The 24,452-nt window shown below is 36.6% G+C and overlaps 1 protein-coding gene across 2 annotated transcripts in view; it reads left to right on the forward strand.

Moving 5' to 3' along the window:
- Positions 1–24,452, forward strand: part of STAG1 (stromal antigen 1) — a 467,337-nt gene that overhangs the window by 303,927 nt on the left and 138,958 nt on the right. For both annotated transcript variants that reach the window (XM_040636781.1, XM_040636782.1), the window contains 2 exons: positions 147–298; positions 2,254–2,327. In XM_040636781.1, coding sequence (XP_040492715.1) covers positions 147–298; positions 2,254–2,327 — 226 coding nt within the window. The remainder of the gene's footprint in view (positions 1–146; positions 299–2,253; positions 2,328–24,452) is intronic.

Raw genomic sequence — 24,452 nt, forward strand, 5'->3', positions numbered from 1 at the left:
GTTTGTTTTTTTTAAATGTATGACTGAGTTGTAAACATAGAAACTGACTAGTTTCTTTCCTTCATCCGTTTCCATTATAAATTTATAATCTTCTGAATGAAGATCTGATGAATGGGTGAATACCATAATTTTCCTTTATTTCATAGCCATGAAGCTCATGACTGCGTTGGTGAATGTTGCCTTAAACCTCAGTATTCATCAGGATAATACACAAAGACAATATGAAGCTGAGAGAAATAAAATGATTGGGAAGAGAGCCAATGAAAGGTTAGAGTTACTTCTTCAGAAACGCAAAGAGGTAAGTTTCATATTTCGTATTCTCTGTAAAAAAGTGAATGTGTATTTTAAATTTATTTAAGTTACATTATGTGATCTCAAACTTTTCAGGTTAACCTGGAATGTTCATCAGTGATGATCTGAGTGCTGAGTGCTTTCTCCATGACTTCTGTGTGTGTCTATCTCTAAATTTCTCCTTTCTATAAAGACACCAATCATATCGGATTTGGGGCCCACCCTACTCCGGAATGACCCCATATTAACTAACTATATCTGCGTAAGAGAATCGTAAAACAATCCTCCTTTTGAGAGAAGATAGTCTGGGGGTTAGGTAACTCAGAAGGATTGTCAGTCTGTGAGTTCAGAAAGCATAATAAATACTAAGGTCAGAGCTGGGGGTCAGTGAAGCTGCATTTCCAGAAGGAAGCCAAAGACTACTTATTAGCTAATAAATAAGGCATTCCTGTGAATAAGGTTGGTTCCAGGTTTACACTGAAATTTTCACATATGTGCTGAAAGTGTTTTAAACTTGCTTTTTAGTAGGTAACATTTTTATTTGCCCAGTCGGAAATAAAATTTTAAATCTACAATATTAGTCTGTATTTTAACTTGAAAAAAGAATAATAGCATATTGGTACAAATAAAATATCAATGAATAATCTGTTATAATAGGCAACAGGAAGCAGCAAACTTATGCCTAAATTATTACCCATAACTGTATTAGGATGTTAGGGCTGCTATAACAGCTACCACAAGCTGAGTGGCTTAAAGAACAGAAATTTATAGTGTCACAGTTGTGTAAGCTAGAAGATGAAGATAACTCCCAATTTCTCCATGACGTCCATGTGTGTTTCTAAATTTCTCCTTTCCATAAAGACACCAATCATATTGGATTTGGGGCCCACCCTACTCCAGAATGACCCCATCTTAACTAATTACATCTGCTACAATCCTATTTCCAAATAAGGTTTGAGGTGTACTGGGGCATCAGGACTTCATCATATGAATTTCTAAGGAACACAGTTAAAATCATAATATATACCATACTTGAAGTATTGTGAAAGTAAATTTTGGAACTGTGCGTCAGTAAGTACTACTAACCAAACTATGTGCCTCTTATAAATTAATTTTTTATATAATAAATGCACCAAAAGTAATTTTTAAAACTTACAGTAAGTTGCAGTAATTTGAATGATTTACTATGTAAGTATTCCCAGTCTTATTTCCATAAACCTGAAATGAAGCATACAGCAAAAGAATAAGTCAGAAGGAAGTTTATTCTCTCATTCTTGTATGTAATAAAAGCAAATTTTTCACTGAGTATTACCACAAAACAAAGTATAATAAGAACTATCACTTGGAATATAATTTTGTATCAGTGCTTTTATTCCCGTTGAGCAGTTGAATAAGCTCAAACTTTAATCAGGAGTATTGCCTGAATTTTATATCATTGCTGTACTGTTTTATTTTGTTGCTGCATTCCACCACTAATGGTGAGGATCCTTCCTATCTTCTATGCCTTCTGTATTGGGAACTTGACCTACTCTCAGTTATGGACTAAACAGATGCAGAGTAATATTTGGATACTTCAGGTAGAATAGTAAGTTTATTTTACAGTGATAAATATCATAATCAAGTCTGACCTGCAAAACAAGCCAGGTACCTGACTTTGTTGGAAGAGGTATAGAAATTGAGGCTTCTTCCCAAAGCTGGTAGTATTTTGGGGATTGGAAGCTGGCCGCAGTTAGCCACACCACTCCTTGTTAGTCATTATGTGTATATGTGAAGAAAGACAAAGGAGTTCTAAAGTCAGTATAGTAAAGCTGTTAAAGTAATGCAAGAGTACCTGTTGAATAGTAAGTGAGAAAAAGGATTGATAATTACCAAGAATGAGAAGAACCAGGAATTAAAAATAACTGAAACTGTACATTTCAAGTAAAATAATCAGGGTATAATTTTTTTTTCTTTTCATTTCAGCTACAAGAAAACCAGGATGAAATTGAAAATATGATGAACTCTATTTTTAAGGGTATATTTGTTCATAGATACCGGTAAGGAATTTTATAAATCACTTTAGATTTTTAACTTAAATGATTTGTTGCTTCTTTGTAGTCCTAGGTAATTATAAAAATATGAAACTTTCTATTTGTTTTGTATTCTGGAAAATAGCATTGGCTGTAAAGGCTAAAGAAGTATCATGCTGTTGTTGTGGAGGAAATTGCACCACTACCACACTCTTGCAAATTCAGAACATATACTGTTAGAGGCATTCCATGTACTTACATTTGTACTGATGGAATATTAATTAATATGATATCATTAAGTTAATATGGCCTTAATAAAATGTTATTGTCTTGGTATTTGGAAAAAAAAAATCAATGCCCTACTTCCTGCCCTGTGATACTTATCTTGTTCTATGGTCAGATTGACCAACAGTCTTTTAAAAATACCTTTATGAAGATAAGATAAAAGTTGGCAGAAGAGGGTACCTCTGTAAATAAGCAACAGCTCTTCTTCTTCTTCAGCTGTACAGATGAAAATAGAAGCAAGGCATTTGCAAAGTATTTTTGTCATAATCCATTACAAACAAGCTTTAAATTACTAATACATTATTACTAATACATAATTACTAGTACATTATTAAACAGCATATTTCACAGAGAATTAATGAATCATATACATATATTTGTTACCTTCTGTTAATTAGGCATGATATGATATGTTTAGGTAGATAGACATAGATAATAGAAAAACTGTTTTTAGACACATTTGAGATTTTAATTGGCCAGTTAATTTAAAGTTAGTTAAAACAGGGAAATCCATTTTTTAAAAAAAAATTAACTTTGATATTTTAACTTAAACATTTTATTTTAATTCAAAACATAAAAAGGTCTTTTGATCTTCTTGGTGTTTATTCAAAGAAGAAGAAAACACTAACTCAAAAAGATATATGCACCCCCATGTTCATTGCAACATTATTTACTATAGCCAAGATAGAAAAACAACCTATAGATGGATGAATGGATAAAGAAATTGTATATATACAATGGAATATTATTCAGCCATTAAAAAATAATGAAATCTTGCCATATAAAATAACGCGGATGGACCTCAAGAGCATTATGCTAGGTAAAATAAGTCAGGCAGAGAAAGAAAAATATTGTGGTGATATATGTAGAATCTTAAAACAAAAAAAACAAGCTCATAGATAACAGAGAACAACAGATTGGTGGTTGCTGGAGGCAGGATGTGTGGGAGAAATGGGTAAAGGGGTCAGAAGCAAAAAGAAAAAAAAATATGGTGCACTACTGAACAACCCAGAAAATAGTTTACTGTTATCTAATAATTTGTGGTATCTTCTATATAATTAGGAAATTTAGGCAAGTTTAATAAACTTGCACTTAACTTCCTTAATGGGTAATGGAACTTTTAGAAAAAAACCTGAAAGTTAAAAATACACTGGGAAAATCTGTTTAATAGCTGATTAAGAAAAGATACTGAGAGAGACTGTACAGCCTGATAGGGACACATACTACACACGCTACACACACACACACACACACACACACCCACACACCCTAAAGTTGGAGATATTTGGGATTTGTGGTACTAGTTCAACCAATTAAAAAAAATAAAAGCCACCTGTCTTTCTAGGAAACTTAAAAATAAGAAAACAGAATTGTTTATATTTACAAATTTACCATACCCAACTCTCCTCATACTTGAGTTTCTATCTGTTACCATTTTACTTCAGCCTGTTTTATTTTTTGTTTATCTGAAAAACAAGAAAATAGGGCCAAGGCCTTTACTTCGAGTGTGGATTGTTTGGAGTTTCATATCCTCTTTTTTGCATAAACTACACATTCAGTGACTTACTGAAAAATTAATTTAAAAAAATTTTTTAAAGATTTTAATTAGTTATTTGAGAGAGAGTGAGTGCACACAAGCAGAGGGGGGAGGGAGAAGCAGAAGCAGACTGCTCACTGAGGAGGGAACCCGATGGCGGGGCTCAATCCCAGGACCCTGAGATCATGACCTGAACCAAAGGCAGATGCTTAACCAGTGAGCCGCCCAGATGCCCCCCTGAAAAATTAATTTTGAAAAAAGCAAGAACTTCCACATAACTGTCATGCAGTCTTTTTTTTTTTAAATTACGACTTTATAGAGGTATAATTTACATAAAACAAATTACACAGTGTGATACAGTGATTTATAAGAAATATGTATTTGGTCATTTGGAACTTTCAGTCCTACCCCCCAGCCTCTGGGGAGTGGAGGGGGACTGGAGGTTGAATCAACTGATGGCAGTGACTTAGTTAATCATGAATATGCAGTGAAGTCTCCATTAAAACCCAAAGGATTGGGTTCAGAGAGCTTCTAGGTTGTTGAACACATAGAGAGACAAGAGGAGTAGGACATCTGAAGAGGGCTTGAAAGCTCTGCTCCCCTTTCCCATGCATTGCCTTATGTATCTCTTCATCTGGCTGTTGAGTCAAATCCTTTATCATATCCTTTAATGAACTGGTAAATGTGAGTAATTGTTTCCCTGAGTTCTGTGAGCAACTCTAGCATATTAAAAGAACCTAAGGAGGGGGTGCCTGGGTAGCATAGTTAAGCATGTGACTCTTGGTTTCGGCTCAGGGTGATCTCAGGGTGGTAAGATTGAGCCCTGCACTGGGCTCCATGGTCAGTACAGAGTCCACTGGTGATTCTCTTTCCCTTCTGCTTGCTCTCGTGCTCTCTCTCTGTCTCTTCCTCTCACATAAATAAATCTTAAAAAACAAAAACAAAAAAAAGAAACTAAGGAGCAGGTGGTTGGAATCTCCAATCTTTAGCCTGCGGGTCAGAAGCACAGGTAACAAAAAGCCTGGAACTTGAGACTGCCATCTAAAGTGGGGGTAGAGGACAGTCTTGTAGGATTGAACCCTTAACCTGTGGAATCTGATGCTGTCTCCAGGTAGGATAGTGTCAGAATTGAGCTGTCAGAAACCAGCAGGTATTGTTGGTGTGTGTGTGTGCAGGGAAAACCTTTGCCCCACATTCAAATTGGGTCCAGGAATGCAAAAAGAGTTGGTATTAGACACAGTTAAGTGCATAAGTTGATGAGTTTTGCCATATATAGAGCTGTAGAACTATGACAGGCAAGATAATGAATATATCCATCATCTTCAGAGGTTTTCTCTTGCCACTTTGTAATTTCTCCCTATGCTTTCTGCCAGTCTCCCCCACCTTCATTCTCAAGCAGTTATTAATTTGCTAACTGATTTGTTTACATTTTTAAGGATTTCATAGAAATGAAATTGTACAGTACGTGCTTTTGATTTTTGTTACTCTTGTCTTTATCTGACTTTTTTCACTAAGCAGAATTAGTCTTTTATCATTAAGACTGTTAAATGTAAGTTTTTCATAGATGCCCTTTATCAGGTTGATAAACCTGATTTTTCCCTTCTATTCTTCGTTTTCTGAGACTTTTTATTAGAAATGGATCTTGGCTTTTGTCAAATGCTTTTCTACATCTGTTGAGATCAGTATATGTGGTTTTTCTTCTTTAAGACTGTTAATATGAATTAAATTGTTTGAATTTCAAATGTTAGCCTTAAATTCTTGAGATAAAACCCTCATAGTCCTGCTATATTATTCTTTCTATACATTGTTGCATATAATTTCCTGAATTTTCCTAAGAATTTTGCTTCTCTGTTCAAGAGAGGTAGATCTCTTAACTTTTTGTTTTATCGAATGTCTCTGACTGCTTTTGAGCCATGGTAATGCTGGCTTTGTGGAATGAATTGCAGTGTATTCTCTCCTTTTTAATTCTCTGGAAGACTTTAATAGTATTGTTACTATTTTTCTTCAGATAGGTGTTATACCATTGAGGCCTAGAATTGTAGGGATGTTTTTAAGTGCAAATTAAATTTCTTTAATAAATACAAGGCTATTCATTTTATATTGTACAAGAAAATGATACATTGATTTAAGTTATTAAATTATATTCCAAAACTATCAGCATAAAGTTGTTCATAATATTGGTGGTTTCACATCTCTTGTATCAATTGTATTTATTTTTCTAAAAAACTGAGATTTGGGGAGGAAGTGTTAAGATGGCAGAGGAGTTGGGGGACCTTAATTTTGCCTCCTTCCTTGAACACAGCTAGATAAATATCAAATCATTATGAACACCCAGGGAATTAATCTGAGGATTGAGAGAACAGAACTGCAAGTCTTACAAGTAGAATCATGGAAGGTAGGAGCTATGAAGAGTTGATTTGGGGGAGATAAGAACTATGGGTACTGCAGAGGGGAGGGAGCCTTGCTTGTGGAGACTATTGCAAAGTATTATAAGCAGCAGAGCATAAAATCTGAAATTTTAGATGCCTGTCACTACAGGAATCATGCCTGCCTTAGTGGTGCTCCTGTGGGGAAGGAGGGTAGAGACCCATGAGCAGGTAATGTGATCTGAGGATACCCTGGGTCACACAGGGAGAAAGTTTCCTTGCTTGGAGTGCTTTTTGGTAGAAGTGATCAGCCTCTCCGGGGGCAAAGGACCTGGCAGATGCCTTTGAGCTGCCCTCTTCCCCAGCATAGGAACAAAGACACCAGGTGAGAGCAGCAAACCTTGGCTTCGGCTTTGTGTTCCAATTTACCATAAACTCCTAACTGCTTCATGGTCAACTGACTATTTTCTGGCATAAGCCAGCACTGGCCACAGCACAACAAGACCCTCCTGCAGAGAATCAGCACAGGTCCTTACCTGGGGGGTGAAGGGTGGTCTCTGAAGTTTGGAGTTTTAAAACACAATCTTGCCTGAGGTAGGAGTGCCACCTGGCATGTGGAGAGCTGAGGCACAGACAGGCTGACGGGATCTGATCGAAGCTGGGGACACAGGAGGGGTTATTTGCTCGTGTATAAGGGCTTCCTAAGGAGTCGCTGGCATGAGTGCCCCTCTCCTGAAACGAGAGAGCAGGGTAAAGCCATTTCCACCCCACACCCACAAGCACTGACCAACCTCAGTGAGAAAAACAGGGCCACCAAGGGGAGGCCTGAGTCTTGTAAGCCAAGCCCCGCCCCCTGCATTCTACAAGTGCATCTCCACTAGGTCAGGTCCCCCCTGAGAATGAGAATATTGGGCCCCTCCCCCAGAAGACCAGCACAAACCCCTGCCCTCACCAAGTCTACTGATCATAGAGTGCTGGAAAGCTTCCGCTCTGGGAGAAATAGGATCTAGCATTCTTTTCTTTTTCTTTTTTTTAATTGTTTTGTTTTTTGATTTTCCCTTTTCTAAAACTTTTTTGTTTAAATTCAATTAATAAACATATAGTATATTAGTTTCAGAGGTAGAGTTAAGTGATTCATCAGTCTTATATAACACCCAGTGCTCATTATATCACATCCCCTCCTTAATGTCCATCACCCATTACCCCATCGCCCCACCCCCCGAGCAACCCTCAGTTTGTTTCCTATGATAAAGAGTGTCTTATGGTTTGTCCCCCTCTCTGATTTCATCTCGTTTTATTTTTTCCTCTCTTTTCTTATGATCCCCTGTTTTGTTTCTTAAATTCCATATATGAGTGAGATCATATGATTACCTTTCTCTGATTGACTTATTTCACATAGCATAATACTCTCTGGTTCCATCTATGTCGTTGCAAATGGCAAGATTTCATTTTTTGATGGCTGAGTAGTATTCCATTTGTGTGTGTGTGTGTGTGTGTGTGTGTGTGTGCGCGCGTGTGTGTGCACACACGCATGCTTGGTTGTGTGTGTGTGTATATAATATATATATATATGGATATGGATACACACACACACACACACATACACACCACATCTTCTTTATTCATTCACCATTCAGTAGCCACTTGGGCTGTTTCCATAATTTGGCTACTGTGGATGTTGGTGCTATCAACATTGGGGTGCAAGGTGCCCCTTCATATCACTACATTTGTGTCTTAGGGGTAAATACCTAGTAATGCAATTGCTCTGCTAGGGTAGGTTACCTCTATTTTCAGCTTTTTGAAGAACCTCCATAGTGTTTTCTACTGCCAGCTTGCATTCCTACCAACAGTGTAAGAGATTTCTCTTTTCTCTGCATCCTCACCAACATCTGTCCTTTCCTGACTTGTTAATTTTAGCCATTCTTACTAGTATGAGGTAGTATCTCATTGATTTTGATTTGTATTTTTCTGATGTTGAGTGATGTTGAGCATCTTTTCATGTGTCTGTTGGCCATTTGTATGTCTTCTTTGGAGAAATGTCTCTACATGGTTTTCCCATTCTTGATTAGATTATTGTTTCCTTGGGTGTTGACTTTGGTAAGTTCTTCATAGATTTTGGATACTAGCCCTTTATCTGATATGACATTTGCAAATATCTTCTTCCATTCTGTTGGTTTTCTTTCGGTTAGAACACTCATGAAAGAAATTGAAGAAGACACAAAGAAATGGAAAAACATTCCATGCTCATGGATTGGAAGAACAAATATTGTTAAAATGTTTTTGCTACCTAGACGAATGTATACATTCAATGCAATCCCTATCAAAATAGCATCAAGTTTTTTCACAGAGCTGGAACAAATTATCCTAAAATTTGTATGGAACCATAAAAAACCCTGAATAGCCAAAGGAATGTTGAAAAAGAAAACCAAAGCTGGTGGTATCACAATTCCAGACTTCAAGCTATATTACAAAGCAGTAATCAATGAGATAGTATGGTACTGGCACAAAAACAGACACATAGATCAATGGAACAGAATAGAGAACCCAGAAATGGGAGAACCCTGAACTCTGTGGTCAACTAACCTTCAACAAAGCAGGAAAGAATGTCCAATGGAAAAAGGACAGTCTCTTCAACAAATGGTGTTGGGAAAACTGGACAGCCACATGCAGAAGAATGAAACTGGACCACACTCTTACTCCATACCCAAAAACAGACTCAAAATGAATGAAAGACCTATTTTTAAATGTTCTTAATTTATTTTATTTTATTTTTATTTTTTAAAATGTTTTTTCTTGTGATAAGATTTTTTTTTTTTTTAAGATTTTATTTATTTATTTGAGAGCTAGAGCACAAGTAGGGGGGTGAGGGGCAGAGGGAGAGGGAGAAGTAGACTCCCCCACTGAGTGGGGAGCCTGATGTGAGGCTCGATTCCAGGACCCTGAGATCATGACCTGAGCCAAAGGCAGATGTTTAACTGACTGAGACACCCAGGCACCCATATTTTTTTAATTTTTAATATATGTATATATATACACGCATATGTGTATATCTATTACTTTTATCTTTTCGGATCTAGCTTCCTTTAACAAGTGGACCAAAACATACCTACTATCTAAATTTGTTTTTCTTTTTGTTTTTCTGAACAATAGAGGAATTTACCCCCCAAAAAAGGAACAAGAAGTAGAAGTAATGGCCAGGGATTTAATCAGTACAGATACAAGTAATATATCTGCACTAGAATTTAAAACAACAATTATAAGGGTAGTAGCTGGGCTTGAAAAAAAGTATGGAAGACACTAAAGAATCACTTACTGCAGAGGTAAATGAATAAAAATCTAGTCAGGCCAAAATTAAAAATGCTGTAACTGAGATGCAAACCCAAATGGATGTCATAACAATGAGAATGGATGAAGTAGAGGAACAAGTCATTGTTACAGAAGATAAAATTATGGAAAATAATGAAGCTGAAATGAAGAGGGAAAGAAAAGTATTGGATCACAAAGGTAGACTTAGCATTCATATCATAGGAGTACTAGAAGGTGAAGAAAGAGAAAAAGGGGCAGAAGGTTTACTTGAGCAAATTATAGCTGAAAACTCCCCTAATCTGAGAAATGACACAGACATTGAAATCCAAGAAGCATAGAGAACCCCTATTAAATTCAACCAAAGCTGGCCATCACCTAGACGTATCATAGCCAAATTCACAAAATACCCATACAAAGACAGAGTCCTGACAGCAGCAAGGGAAAAAAAGTCCTTAACTTACAAGGGAAGACATCAGGTTTGAAGCACATCTGTCCACAGGAACGTGGCAGGCCAGAGGAGAATGGCAGGATATATTCAGTGTACTGAATGGGAAAAATATGCAGCCAAGAAAACTTTATTCAGCAAGGCTATCATTCAGAATAGAAGGAAAGATAAAGAGTTTCCCAGACAAACAAAAACTAAAGGAGTTCATGGCCACTAAACTAGCCCTGCAAGAAATATTAACAGGGACTCTCTGAGTGGGGGAGGAAAAAAAAAAAGACCAAAGCAAGAAAGACTAGAAAGGAACAGAGAACATCAGCAGAAACACCATCTTTACAGATAATGCAGTGGCACTAAATTCCTATCTTTCAGTGATCACTCTGAATGTAAATAGACTGAATTCTCCAATTAAAACACATAGGACATCAGAATAAATAAAATAAAAAACAAGACCCATCTATATGCCGCCTACAAGAAATTCATTTTAGAGGATGCCTGGGTGGCTCAGTCAGTTGAGCATCTGACTCTTGATCTCAGGATTGTGAGTTCAAATCGTACGTTGAGCTCCACACTGGGTGTGGACCCTACTTGAGAAAAACAGAGAGACTCATTTTATGCCTAAAGACACCTGCAGATTGAAAGCGAGGGGAGGGAGAACCATTTATCATCCTAATGGACATCAAAAGAAAGCCTGAGTAGCCATACTTATATCAGACAAACTAGATTTTAAAACAAAGACTGTAAGAAGAGATGAAGAAGGGCATTATATCATAATTAAGGGGTGTATCCATCAAGAAGATCTAAAAATTGTTCGTATTTATGCCCCCAACTTGGGAGCACCCAAATATATAAATCAGTTATTAACAAAGATAAAGATAATCATTAATAATAATACACTAATGGTAGGGGACTTCAACACTGCACTTACAGTAATGGACTGATCAACTAAGCAGAAAATCAACAAGGAAACAAGGGCTTTGAAAGACACACTGGACCACATGGACTTAACAGATATATTCAGAACATTTAATCCTTGAGCAGCAGAACACATTGTTTTCGAATGCGCATAGAACGTTCTCTAGCATAGATCACATACTGGCTCATAAATCAGCCCTCAACAAGTACAAAAGGATCACGATCATTCTACGCATATTTTCAGACCAAAATGCTAAGAAACTTGAAGTCAACCACAAGAAAAAATTTGGAAAGAAAAATACACGGAGGTTAAAGAACATCCTACTAAAGAATGAATGGGTTAACCAGGAAATTAAAGAAGAAATTTTAAAAAGTACGTGGAAATAAATGAAAATGAAAACACAACAGTCCAAAATCCTTGGGATGCAGCAAAGGCAGTCCTAAGAGGGAAGCATATTGCAATAAGGCCTACATCAAATAGCAATAAAAGTCTCAAATATACAACCTAATCTTACACCTAAAGGTGCTAGAAGAGGAACAGCAAATAAAGCCTAAAGCCAGCAGAAGTAGGGAAATAGTAAAGATTAGAGCAGAAATAAATGATATAGAAACAAAAAATACAGAAGAACAGATCAACAAAACTAAGAGCTCATTTTTTCAAAGAATTAATAAAATTGATAAACCCCTAGCCAGATTTACAAAACAGAAAAGACAGCAGACCCAATAAAATCACAAATGAGGGGCACCAGGGTAGCGCAGTCGTTAAGCGTCTGCCTTCGGCTCAGGGCGTGATCCCGGCGTTCTGGGATCGAGTCCCACATCGGGCTCCTCCACTGGGAGTCTGCTTCTTCCTCTCCCACTCCCCTGCTGTGTTCCCTCTCTCGCTGGCTGTCTCTCTGTCACATAAATAAATAAAGTCTTTAAAAATATCACAAATGAAAGGGGAAAGATCACAACCAACACCACAGAAATACAAATAATCATAAGATAATATTATGAAAAATTACATGCTAACAAACTGGGCAATCTTGAAGAAATGGACAAATTCCTAGAAATATACAAATTAACCAAAACTGAAAAAGGAAGAAATAGAAAATCGAACATAACCAGCAAAGAGTTTGAATCAGTAATGAAAAATCTCCCAACAAACAAAAGTCTGGCACCAGATAGCTTCACAGGGGAATTCTACCAGACATTTAAAGAAGAGTTTAATAGCTATTCTCAAATTATTCCAAAAAATAGAAATGGAAGGGGCGCCTGGGTGGCTCGGTTGGTTAAACATCTGATTTAGTTTTGGTTCAGGTCATGGTCTCAGGTTCATGGGATTGAGCCTGGCATCAGGCTCCACTCTCAGCGGGGAATCTGCTTCTCTCTCCCTCTCTCTCTCCTTCCCCCCACTCATGTGCTCACTCTCAAAAAATAAATAAATCTTTTTAAAAAAATGGAAATGGGAGGAAAACTTCCAGACTCCTTCTACTAGGCCAGCATTACCTTGAATCAAAACCAGGCAAAGACCCCATTAAAAAGGAGAATTACAGGCCAGTATACCTGATTAACATGGATGCAGAAATTTTCAGCAAGATACTAGCAAATCACATCCAACTACATCAAAAGAATTATTCAACATGTTCGAGTGGGACTTATTCTTGGGCTGCAGGAGTGAGTCAGTATTCATAAATCAATCACAATTAATGAATGATATATCACATTAATAAAAGAAAGCATAAGAACCATATGATCCTTTCAATAGATGCAGAAAAAGTATTTGACAAAATACAGCATCCATTCTTCTTTTTCTTTTTAAAAAGTATTTATTTATTTATTTATTTATTTATTTATTTGAGAGAGCACGTGAGAACAAAAAGGGGAGGGGCAGAGAGAGAGGGAGAAGCAGACTCCCACTGAGCAAGGAGCCTGATGTGGGGCTTTATCCCAGGACCCTGAGATCATGACCTGAGCCTAAGGCAGTCACTTAACTGACTAAGCCACCCAGGCACCCCAGCAGCATCCATTCTTGATAAAACCTCTCAGCAAGGGGCACCTGGGTGGCTCAGTGGGTTAAGTGTCTGCCTTCAGTTCAGGTCATAATCCCAGAGTCCTGGGATCAAGCCCCTCATCGCCCTCCTCAGTGGGCATCTGCTTTTCCCTCTCCCTCTCCCCCTCTCCCCTGCTCATGCTCTCTCTCTATCTCAAATAAATAAAATCTTAAAAAAAAAAAACAACTCAACAAAGTGGGGATAAATGGAACATACCTCAACGTTACAAAGGCCATATACAAAAGACCTACGGCTAATATAATCCTCAGTGGGGAAAAATTGAAAGCTTTTCTCCTACAGTTAGGAATAAGACAGGGATGTCCACTCCCACCATTACTATTGAACATAGTACTGGAAGTCTTAGCCTCAGCAGACAGACAACAAAAAGAAATAAGAGGCATATAAATGGCAAGGCAGAAGTCAAACTGTGTTTGCAGACGACGTGATACTCTATACAGAAAGCCTGAAGGACTCCACCAAAAAATTGCTAGAACTGATACACAAATTCAGCAAAGTTGAAGGGTATAAAATCAACATACAGAAATCTGTTGCATTTCTATACACCAATAATGAAGACACAATAAAGGAAATCAAGGAGTCACTCCCATTTGCAGTTGCACCAAAAACAATAAGGTACCTAGGAATAAACCTAATCAAAGTGGTAAAAGATGTGCACTCTGAAAACTATAGAACACTTATGAAAGAGATTGAAGAGGACACAAAGAAATGGAAAAATATTCTGTACTCATTGATTGGAAGAACAAACATTGTTAAAATGTCTGTAGTACCCAAAGCAATCTATACATTTAATGCAATTCCTGTCAATATACCAACAGCATTTTTCCTGGAGCTAAAACTACCCTAAAATGTGTATGGAACCGCAAAAGACCCTGAATAGCCAAAGCACTCTTGAAAAAGAAAAGCAAAGCCAGAGGCATCATGATTCCAGACTTCAAGCTATGTTACAAAGTTGTAGTCATCAAGATAGTATGGTACTGGCACAAAGATAGACATATAGATAAATGGAACAGAATAGAAAACCCAGAAATGCACCCACAACTATATGGTCAATTAATTTTCGACAAAACAGGAAAGAATATTTCCAGTGGATAAAAGGTCTCTTCAACAAATTTTGTTGAGAAAACTGGAAAGCAACATGCAAAAAAATGAAACTGGACCATTTTCTTATACCATACTCAAATATAAACTCAAAATGGATGGAAGCCCTAAACGTGAGACAGGATACCATCAAAATCCTAGAGGGCAGCAACCTCTTTGGTCTCGGCTGTAGCAGCTTTTTACTAGACACATTTCAGGAGGCAAGAGAAACAAAAGCATAAATGAACTGTTGGAACTTCAAAATAAAAATTTCTGCAGAGCGGCAGAAACAATCAACAAAACTGAAAGGCAGCCTATGAAATGGGAGAAGATATTTGCAAATTACATATCTGATAAAGGGTTCATATCCAGAATCTACAAAGAACTTACCAAGCTCAACACCCAAAAACCAGATAACCGAGTTAAGAAATGAGCAGAAGACATGAATAGATACTTTTCAAAATACATCCAGATGTCTAACAGACATATGAAAAGATGCTCAACATCACTTATCATCAGGGAAATACAAATGAAAACCATGATGACATACAACCTTACACCTTGTCAGAATGGCTAAAATTAACAACACAAGAAACAAGAGGTGTTGATTAGGATGCAGAGAAAGGGGAACCCTCTTGAACTGTTGATGGGAATGCAAACTGGTGCAGCCACTCTAGAGAACGGTATGGAGGTTCCTGAAAAACTTAACAGTAGAACTCCCTACAATCCAGCAATTCCACTACTAGGTATTTAACCAAAGGATAAAAAAATATAGATTCAAAGGGGTACATGCACCCTGATGTTTATAGCAGCATTATCAGCAGTAGCCAAACTATGGAAAGAGCCCAAATGTCTATTGACTGATGAAGGAATAAAGAAAATGTGGTATGGATATATATATGTGTGTGTGTGTGTGTGTGTGTGTGTGTGTGTGTGTGTGTGTGTGTGTGTATATAATGGAATATTACTCAGCCATAAAAAGAATAAAATCTTGTCATTTGCAAGGATATGGATGGAGCTAGAGTGTATCATACTAAGTGAAATAAGTCTGAGGAAGCCAAGTGCCATATGATCTCACTCATATGTGGAATTTAAGAAATAGAACAGATGAACATATGGGCAGGGGAAAAATAGAAAAAGAGAGTTGGAAACAAACCATAAGAGACTCTTAAGAGAACAAACTGAGGGTTGATGGATGGAGGTGGGTGGAGGATGGGCTAGATTAGTGATGGGTATTAGGCAGATACTTATGATGAGCACTGTTTGTTATATGTTACTTGATGCATCACTGAATTCTCCTGAAATCAGTATTGTATGATAATTAAAATTTACATAAAAATTTGAAAAGAAAGAAAAAATGAGATTTTGCTTAAAATGAACATTTCTGTTTTCTGTTACATTGATTTCTGATCTTCTATTTATTATTTCCTTTTTTACGCTTAATTTGAGTTTCATTTGCTCTGCTTTTTCTCAACAGGAAAAGTGAGGCAATTGATTTAAGGGCTGTTTTCTAATATTAGAATTTAGTCCCATAAATCTCTGTTAGTACTGTGTTAGCTGTATTCCCTAAATTTCAGTATATCATGTTTCCATTTTCATTCATCTCAGAATGCTTTCGAATTTTCTTTTTGATTTGTTTCTTTGACCTATAGTTTATTTAGAAGTGTAGTATTTAGTTTACAAATATCTGAGATCTTTCTGTTAACTGATTTTTAATTTAAATCCATTGTAGTCAGAGAACATCCTTTTTATAATTTGAATGCTTTTAAATTTGTTAAGATTTGTTTTAGAACCCACATTGTGGTCTATCTTGATAAAAGTTCTGTTTACTCAGGAAAAAAGTACATACTGTGCTTTTGATTTCAGGTCAAAATCATTTGGTAGTGTTCAAGTCTTTTCTATCCTTTACTGATTTTGTCTATTCTTACCATTATTGTTAGGGACTTTGTAGGAGTACTTTTGTATGCTTGATACAAGTCCATTATTACATAAATGATTTGCAATTGGCTTTGTTTTCATTTTCTTAATGGTACCTTTTGGAAAGCAAAACTTTTCAATTTGAATGAAGTCATTTATCTATTTTTCTTCTATGTATGGGCTTTTGATGTTATATCTGTGAACATTTTGCCTAACCCCAGATTTTCTTCTGTGTTTAATTCTAGAAGTTTAATAGTTTAATATTGTAAGTAATAGTATATGGACCATCGTTTAAGTTAATTTTTGTGTATGTTGTGATATAAGGGTGTACATCTACTTTTTACATATAGGTATTAATTTGTCCAAGCACCATTTGGTGAAATGCTCCCTTCCTCCGGTTGAATTTCCTTGTAGTTTTTGGATTTTTTTCTTTTTATAATAATTTTTTTATTATGTTATGTTAGTCTCCATACAGTATATCCTTAGTTTTTGATGTAATGTTCCATGATTCGTTATATGCGTATAACACCCAGTGCACCCTGCAGTATGTGCCCTCCTTAATACCCATCACCGGCCTATCCCAATCCCCCCACCCCCCTCCCCTCTGAAGCCCTCAGTTTGTTTCCCAGAGTCCATAGTATCTCATGGTTCATTCCCCCTTCTGTTTACCCCCCCCCTTCATTCTTCCCTTCCTTCTCCTACCGATCTTCCTACTTCTTATGTTCCATAAATGAGTGAAATCATATGATAATTGTCTTTCTCTGCTTGACTTATTTCACTTAGCATTATCTCCTCCAGCCCCGTCCATGTTGCTGCAAATGTTGCGTAATTGTTCTTTCTGATGGCTGAGTAATATTCCATTGTATATATGGACCACATCATCCTAATCCAGTCATCTGTTGAAGGGCATCTCGACTCCTTCCACGATTTAGCTATTGTGGACAATGCTGCTATGAACATTGGGGTGCATATGGCCCTTCTCTTCACTACGTCTGTATCGTTGGGGTAAATACCCAGTAGTGCAATGTCTGTGTCATAGGGTAGCTCAATTTTTAACTTTTTAAGGGACCTCCACACTGTTTTCCAAAGTGTCTGTACCAACTTGCATTCCCACCAACAGTGTAAGAGGGATCCCCTTTCGCCACATCCTCTCCAACATTTGTTTCTTGCCTTGTCAATTTTTGCCATTCTAACTGACGTAAGGTGGTATTCAATATGGTTTTGATTTGAATTTCCCTGATGGCTAATGATTTTGAACATTTTTTCATGTGTCTGTTAGCCATTTGTATGTCTTCATTGGAAAAGTGTCTGTTCCTATCTTCTGCCAATTTTTTGATTATTTGTTTCCCGTGTATTGAGTTTGAGAGTTTCTTTGTAGATCTTGGATACTAGTCTTTTATCTGTCGTATCATTTGCAAATATGTTTTCCCATTCCATGGGCTGCCTCTTAGTTTTTTTGACTATTTCGTTGGCTGTGCAGCAGCTTTTTATCTTGATGAAGTCCCACAAGTTCATTTTTTCTTTTGTTTCTCTTGCCTTTGGGGATGTGTCATGAAAAGTTGCTTTGCCCATGTTCTCCTCTAGGATTTTGATGGATTCCTGTCTCACATCGAGGTCTTTCATCCATTTGGAGTTTATCTTTGTGTATGGTGTGAGAGAGTGGTCAAGTTTCATTCTTTTGCATGTAGCTGTCCAATTTTCCCAGCACCATTTATTGAAGAGACTGTCTTTTTTCCACTGGATGTTTTTTCCTGCTTTGTCAAAGATTAGTTGCCCAAGGAGCTGAGGGTCCATTTCTGGGTTCTCTATTCCATTCCATTGGTCTATGTGTCTGTTTTTGTGCCAGTACCATGCTGTCTTTGTGATCACAGCTTTGTATTGTAGCTTGAAATGCGGCAACGTGATGCCCCCAGCTTTGTTTTTCCTTTTCAGCAATTCCTCGGCGATTCGGGGCCTTTTCTGGTTCCACACAAATTTAAGGGCTGTTTGTTCCGGTTCTTTGAAAAATGTCATTGGTATTTTGATCGGGATGGCATTGAAAGGGTAGATTGCTCTGGGTAGCATAGACATTTTAACTATGTTAATTCTTCCGATCCATGAGCATGGAATATTTTTCCATCTTTTTGTGTCTTCTTCAATGTCTTTCAAGAGTGATTTGTAGTTTCTAGAATAGAGATCCTCTACGTCTCCTGTTAATTCCGAGATAACGTATGATTTTTGGTGCTACTGTAAATGGAATGGATTCCCTAATTTCCCTTTCTTCAGTCTCATTGTTTGTGTATAGAAATGCAACTGATTTCTGAGCATTGATTTTGTATCCCGCCACATTACTGAATTGCTCTCTAAGTTCTAGTAGTTTGGGGGTGGAGTCTTTTGGGTTTTCCATATAGAGTATCATGTCATCTGCTAATATGACATTTTGACTTCTTCTTTGCTGATTTGGATACCTTTTATCCCTTTTTGTTGTCTGATTGCTGTTGCAAGGACTTCTAGTACTATGTTGAATAATAGTGACGAGAGTGGGCATCCTTGTCGAGTTCCTGATCTTAAGGGAAAGGCTTCCAGCTTTTCCCCATTGAGAATGGTATTTGCTGTAGGCTTTTCCTAGATGGTTTTTATGAGATTGAGGAATGTACCCTCTATCCCTACACTCTGAAGGGTTTTAATCAGGAAAGGATGCTGTATTTTGTCATATGCTTTTTCTGCATCTATTGAGAGGATCATATGATTTTTGGCTTTTTCCTGCTGGATAAAATCTATGACACTGATAGATTTGCGAATGTTGAACCACCCTTGCATCCCAGGGATGAATCCCACTTGGTCATGATGAATAATCCTTTTAACATACTGTTGGATTCTGTTAGCCAGGATCTTGTTGAGAATTTTGGCGTCCATATTCACCAGGGATATCGGTCTGTAATTCTCGTTTTTGATGGGGTCTTTGCCTGGTTTGGGGATCAAGGTAATACTGGCCTCATAGAATGAGTTTGATAGTTTTCCTTCTGTTTCTGTTTTTTGAAACAGCTTCAGGATAATAGGTATTATTTCTTCTTTGAATGTTTGGTAGAATTCCCCGGGGAATCCATCAGGCCCTGGACTCTTGTTTTTGGGGAGGTTTTTGATCACTGCTTCAATCTCTTCATAATTAATTGGTCTGTTTAAATAATCAGTTTCTTCCTGTTTCAGTCTTGGTAGTTTATAGGTTTCCAGAAGGCATCCATTTCTTCCAGGTTGTTTTATTTATTGGCATAAAGCTGTTGATAAAAGTTTCTAATGATCTTTCCTATTTCATTGGTGTTGGTTGTGATCTCTCCCCTTTCATTCATAATTTTATTAATCTGGTTTCATTCTCTATTCTTTTGAATGAATCTGGCCAGTGGCTTATTAATCTTATTTATTCTTTCAAAGAACCAGATTCTGGTTCTGTTGATCTGCTCTACTGTGCTCCTGGTTTCTAATTCATTGATCTCTGCTCTAATCTTTATCAACTGCCTTCTTGTGCGTGGGTTAGGCCTGTTCTTCTGTTCCAGCTCCAGTTTCTTGAGGTGAGAATATAAAAACTGCATTTTAGATTTTTCTGTTTTTTTGAGTGAGGCTTGGATGGCTATGTATTTTCCCCTTAGGACCGCCTCTGCAGTGTCCCATAAGTTTCGGACTGATGTGTTTTCATTCTCTTTGGTTTCCATAAATTGTTTAAACTGATTTTTAATTTCCTGGTTTACCCAATCACTCTTGAGCAGGATGGTTCTTAGTTTCCAGGTGTTTGAGTTTCTTCCAAATTTTTCCTTGTGATTCTGTTCCAGTTTCAAAGCACTGTGGTCTGAGAATATGCAGGGAATAATCTCCGTCTTTTGGTGTCGGTTGAGACCTGTTTTGTGACCCAGTATATGGTCTATTCTGGAGAAAGTTCCATGTGCATTCGAGAAGAATGAGTATTCTGTTGTTCTGGGGTTTAGAGTTCTGTATATATCTATGAGGTCAATCTGGTCCAGTATGTCATTCACATCTCTTGTTTCTTTGTTTTGTTTTTGTTTTTTTTAAAGTAGGCTCTGGGCCCGGCGCGGAGCCCAACAAGGGGCTTTAACTCCCAAGCTTGAGATCAAGACCTGAGCTGAGATCAAGAGCTGGACAGTTAACTGAGCCACCCAGGCACCCGCCCCCTTCCTTAAGTAATCTGTACATCCAACATAGGGCTCAAACTCACGACCCCTAGATTAGGAGTGCCATGCTCTACTGACTGAGGCAACAAGGTGCCCCTTCTTGGAGCTTTTCTTTAAATGAACACAAATGAAAAGATAATTTATGGTATTTCTAATAGTCTACCCTTACACCCATACCATCTATATTGACCATAGTAACTTTAGAGTAATTTTTTGGGGGGCCTTTGAGATATAATTAATGTGGAATATATAAGTTTAAGTTGTACAGTGTGATGCTTTGATTCACATATATATTGTAAAGTGATTACCGGTATAAGGTTACTTAACACCTCAGTCATCTCAAATAAATACCTTTATTCATGGTGATTACATTTAAGTTTTACTTTCTTAGCAACTTCCAAGTGTGTAATAAATAGAGTTTTACTAACTGTAGTCACAATACTGTACATTAGCTCTCCAGAATTTATTCATCTTATAACTGGAAGTTTGTACTCTTTAACTAACATCTCCCCATTTCTCTCCCCCCTTCTCCCCCGAGCCTCTGGCAACCAGCATTCTACTCTATTTCTATGAGTTTGGCGTTTTTGGATTCCACATATAAATAGAGCACACAGTATTTGTCTTTTAGAGTATGCTTTTAAAATTAGGTTGCCTTAAATACTCCTACTTTGTTCTTTTTCAAAATTGTTGTGACAATTATAGATTCTTTGCATTTCTGTATAAATTTTTGGGTCACCTTGTCAATTTTTACATAAAAGTTTGCTGGAATTCTGATGGAGAATATAATGGCTCCGTAGACCAATTTGGAGAGCATTGCGTTCTTCACAGTATTGAATCTTCCAACCTATGAATATAGATTGTTATCTCCATTTGTTTAGGTATTCTTTAATTTCTCTTAGCTTTTTTTTTTATGATTTTCCAGGTATAAGTCTTGCACTACTTTTGTTAAATTTATTTCTAAGTGTTTTCATTTTTTGTTCTATAGTAAATGAAATTTTTTTTCTTAATTTTGCTTCTAAATTCTTCCTTATCAATATATAAAAATGCAGTTCTGTTCTGTTTTTATATTTCTCCAGAATTACAAGATACTTTTATTTTTTGTATCCTTTTGATATTTTGTTTATTTTTACAAGTTATTTAAGATTTTGCACATACAGATTGTATGTGAATAAAGACTTTCTATTCTTTCTAAGTCTAAAGAGTTTTTCTATGTCTTTTACAGGTTATTTAAGATTTTGCACATACAGATTGTATGTGAATAAAGACTGTTTTTATTCTTACTTTCTAAGTCTAAAGTCTTTTTCTATGTCTTTACTTTCTTTCTTTTTTTAACCTTATTGCACTGGCTATAGAATCTCCAGTAAAAAACTGAATAAAAGTAGTACGAGAGGACAGCTTTCCATTTTTTCTGATTCTGTAGGGAAAAGAATCAGTCTTTAATGTCATTAGCTTTTAAGTTTTATATTGATATCCTTTAGCAGGAGGAGGAAATTCCCCTCTAGCCTAATTTTGTTTATTGTTTCTATCATGATTGATTTCATTTTTTTGTTTCAGTTAAGATGAAAATACAGATTTTTTCCTTTATTCTGTTCTATTAATTGATCTTCAGATATTAGACCAGTTTTGCATTCTGGAAGAAATTCTACATGATCATGATACGTAATCCTTTTTTTTTTGTGCTGCTGGTTTCAGTTTGCTAATATTATGTTAAGGATTTCTGTGTCTATAATTTTAAGGGGGATATTAATCTAGTTACTGGCCTTATCAAATACTCTGGGAAGTGTTCCCTTCTGCTCTATTTTCTAAAAGTTTATGAAAGATTGGTATTATTTCTTTTTTATAATTTGATAAGATTCACTAGTGAAGCCCTTTAAGCCTAGGGGTTTTTTTGGGTGACGATTTTTAATTACTGATTAAATATCTTGTTACAAACCTATCCCAGTTTTTCTGTTTGTTGATTCATTGTGGTAATTTGTGTCTTTCAGACCGTATGTTCATTTCATGTATGTTGCTGCCTTACTGGCATAGTATTGCTCATGGTATTTCCTTACCATTTTTTTTTTTTTTTAAGATTCTTATTTTATTTATTTTAGTGAGAAAGAGCACACACAAGCAGGGGAAGGGGTAGAGGGAGAGAGAATCTAAAGCCTACTCTGCGTCAAGCACAGAGCCCACCATGGTGCTTGATCTCAGGACCACAAGATCATAACCTGAGCTGAAACCACGAGTCGGATATTTAACTGACTAAGCCACCCAGGCACCCCACGATCCTCTTCATTTTTGTAGGATTGGTAGTGATGTCTGCTTATTTCTTGTTTGTAGTTTGTGTCATCCTTCTTGTCTTGGTCAGTCTAGCTAAAGGTTTATCAGTTTTATTGCTCTTTTTTAAAGATTGAATATTTGGTTTCATTAACATTCTTTACATACTTTTTATTTCATTGATTTTGTTGTTAAATCTTTATTATTTCCTTCCATCTGATAGCTATAGTTTTAATTTTTCATCTCTTTCTAGTTTCTTAAGATAGAAACTCAGGTTACTGATCTTATATCCTTCTTCCTTATCTAGCATTTTAAGCTGTGAATTTCCCACAAAGCACTGTTTTCACGACATCCCAGGACTGTTGATGTGCTGTATTTTAATTCTTATTCCGTACAAATTGTTTCCTTATTTCTTTATTATGCATGGGTTATTAATATTAAGTCTTTTAATTTTCAGGTATTTGGAGGTTTCCCCTAATTTCTGTTGCTAACTTCTAACTTACTTTTGTTGTAGTTACTAAACATACTTTAAGGGATTTTAATCATTTTACATTTAATGGGACTTGATTTTCCCCCAACCAGTTGAGTTATTGAAAAAAAAAAAATATTTCCATGCCAGAATGTGATAGATTTCTACTGTTTTAACACAAAGGTTAATAATTTTTTATGAATAAATTCTTCTCAGTTATTTTTGGTTGATTTTCAGAAAACTAAAATGATTGTTTTTGTCTTTTTAGTCATTTTTTGGGGGAGAACGTTTCCCAACCACTTCACTCTCCCATTTCCTCACCTTCATTTCTTAAAGATGTTTTCTCTTGGTATGGAATTCAAGGTTGACATTTTTCGGTTCTTTAGCACTTTTAAAGGAATTGATTCACTCACTGTGGTTTCCTTGTTTCCAACTAGAAAGAAATCTGTTGTCATTCTTTTCTTATATGCTTTGTAGTTAATTTATCTTTTGCTATTGTTGCATGTAAGAGTTTTGTCCCTACAGCTAATTTTAACCCCTTTTGTTATGATTCCTTTGGTGTCATTTTCTTAATGTTTCTTTCATCTCTTCCATGCTCTCCTCTCGCCTCTCGAATGTATATACTTGTTATAACAGCTGTTTTAATATTCTTACAAATATTCATCCACTTTTTTCTGAGACACAATTATGTGTGATCCTTTCAAGACTTGTTTTTAAGGTTTGTTAAGTGGACCCAAGGAACATTTTATCTAAGACTAATTTCCTCCTGATACTAAGTTAATAACATTTTCTGTACTAGACTCAATGCCCTATGAATTACAGGGTTTTTCTACTCTGGCTCATTGGAACACAAAATATCCTAAGCCCTGTGTGTGCTGTCTCCTTTTCCATTCTTTCCCCAGGCTTGGGTGTTTTGTTCACATGTGTATGCTCTGTACTACTCAGTTGAAGAGGTGATAGGGTCTTTGTGCAGATCCTCAGAGCTTACTCTCCCTGTACATCTCTCCCCTCTTTTTACTTTGCCTTGTAAAAATCTAGCCACTTTGTCCTCTGGAGTCCCAGATCTTTCTCCTCAAGGTATATACCAAGGCTTTGCCTTGGTTCCTCTGCCACTCCTGCTACTTGGCAGGCACCAATCTGGTGCAATCTTAAGAATTACCTTTTTAATTTAATTTAATTTAATTTAATTTAATTTAATTTAATTTAATTTATTTGAAAGAGACCACACCACATCAGGGAGCCGACCCAGGGCTCTGTCCCAGAACCCTGGGATCATGACCTGAGCTGAGGTCAGACACTGACTGAGCCACCCAGGCGCCCCAAGTATAACCTTATTTGTCTTACGGATTACCTTATTACCTC

This window comes from Ursus maritimus, unplaced genomic scaffold (genome assembly GCF_017311325.1).
Source record: "Ursus maritimus isolate PB19 unplaced genomic scaffold, ASM1731132v1 scaffold_20, whole genome shotgun sequence".
NCBI classification, from domain to species: Eukaryota; Metazoa; Chordata; class Mammalia; order Carnivora; family Ursidae; genus Ursus; species Ursus maritimus.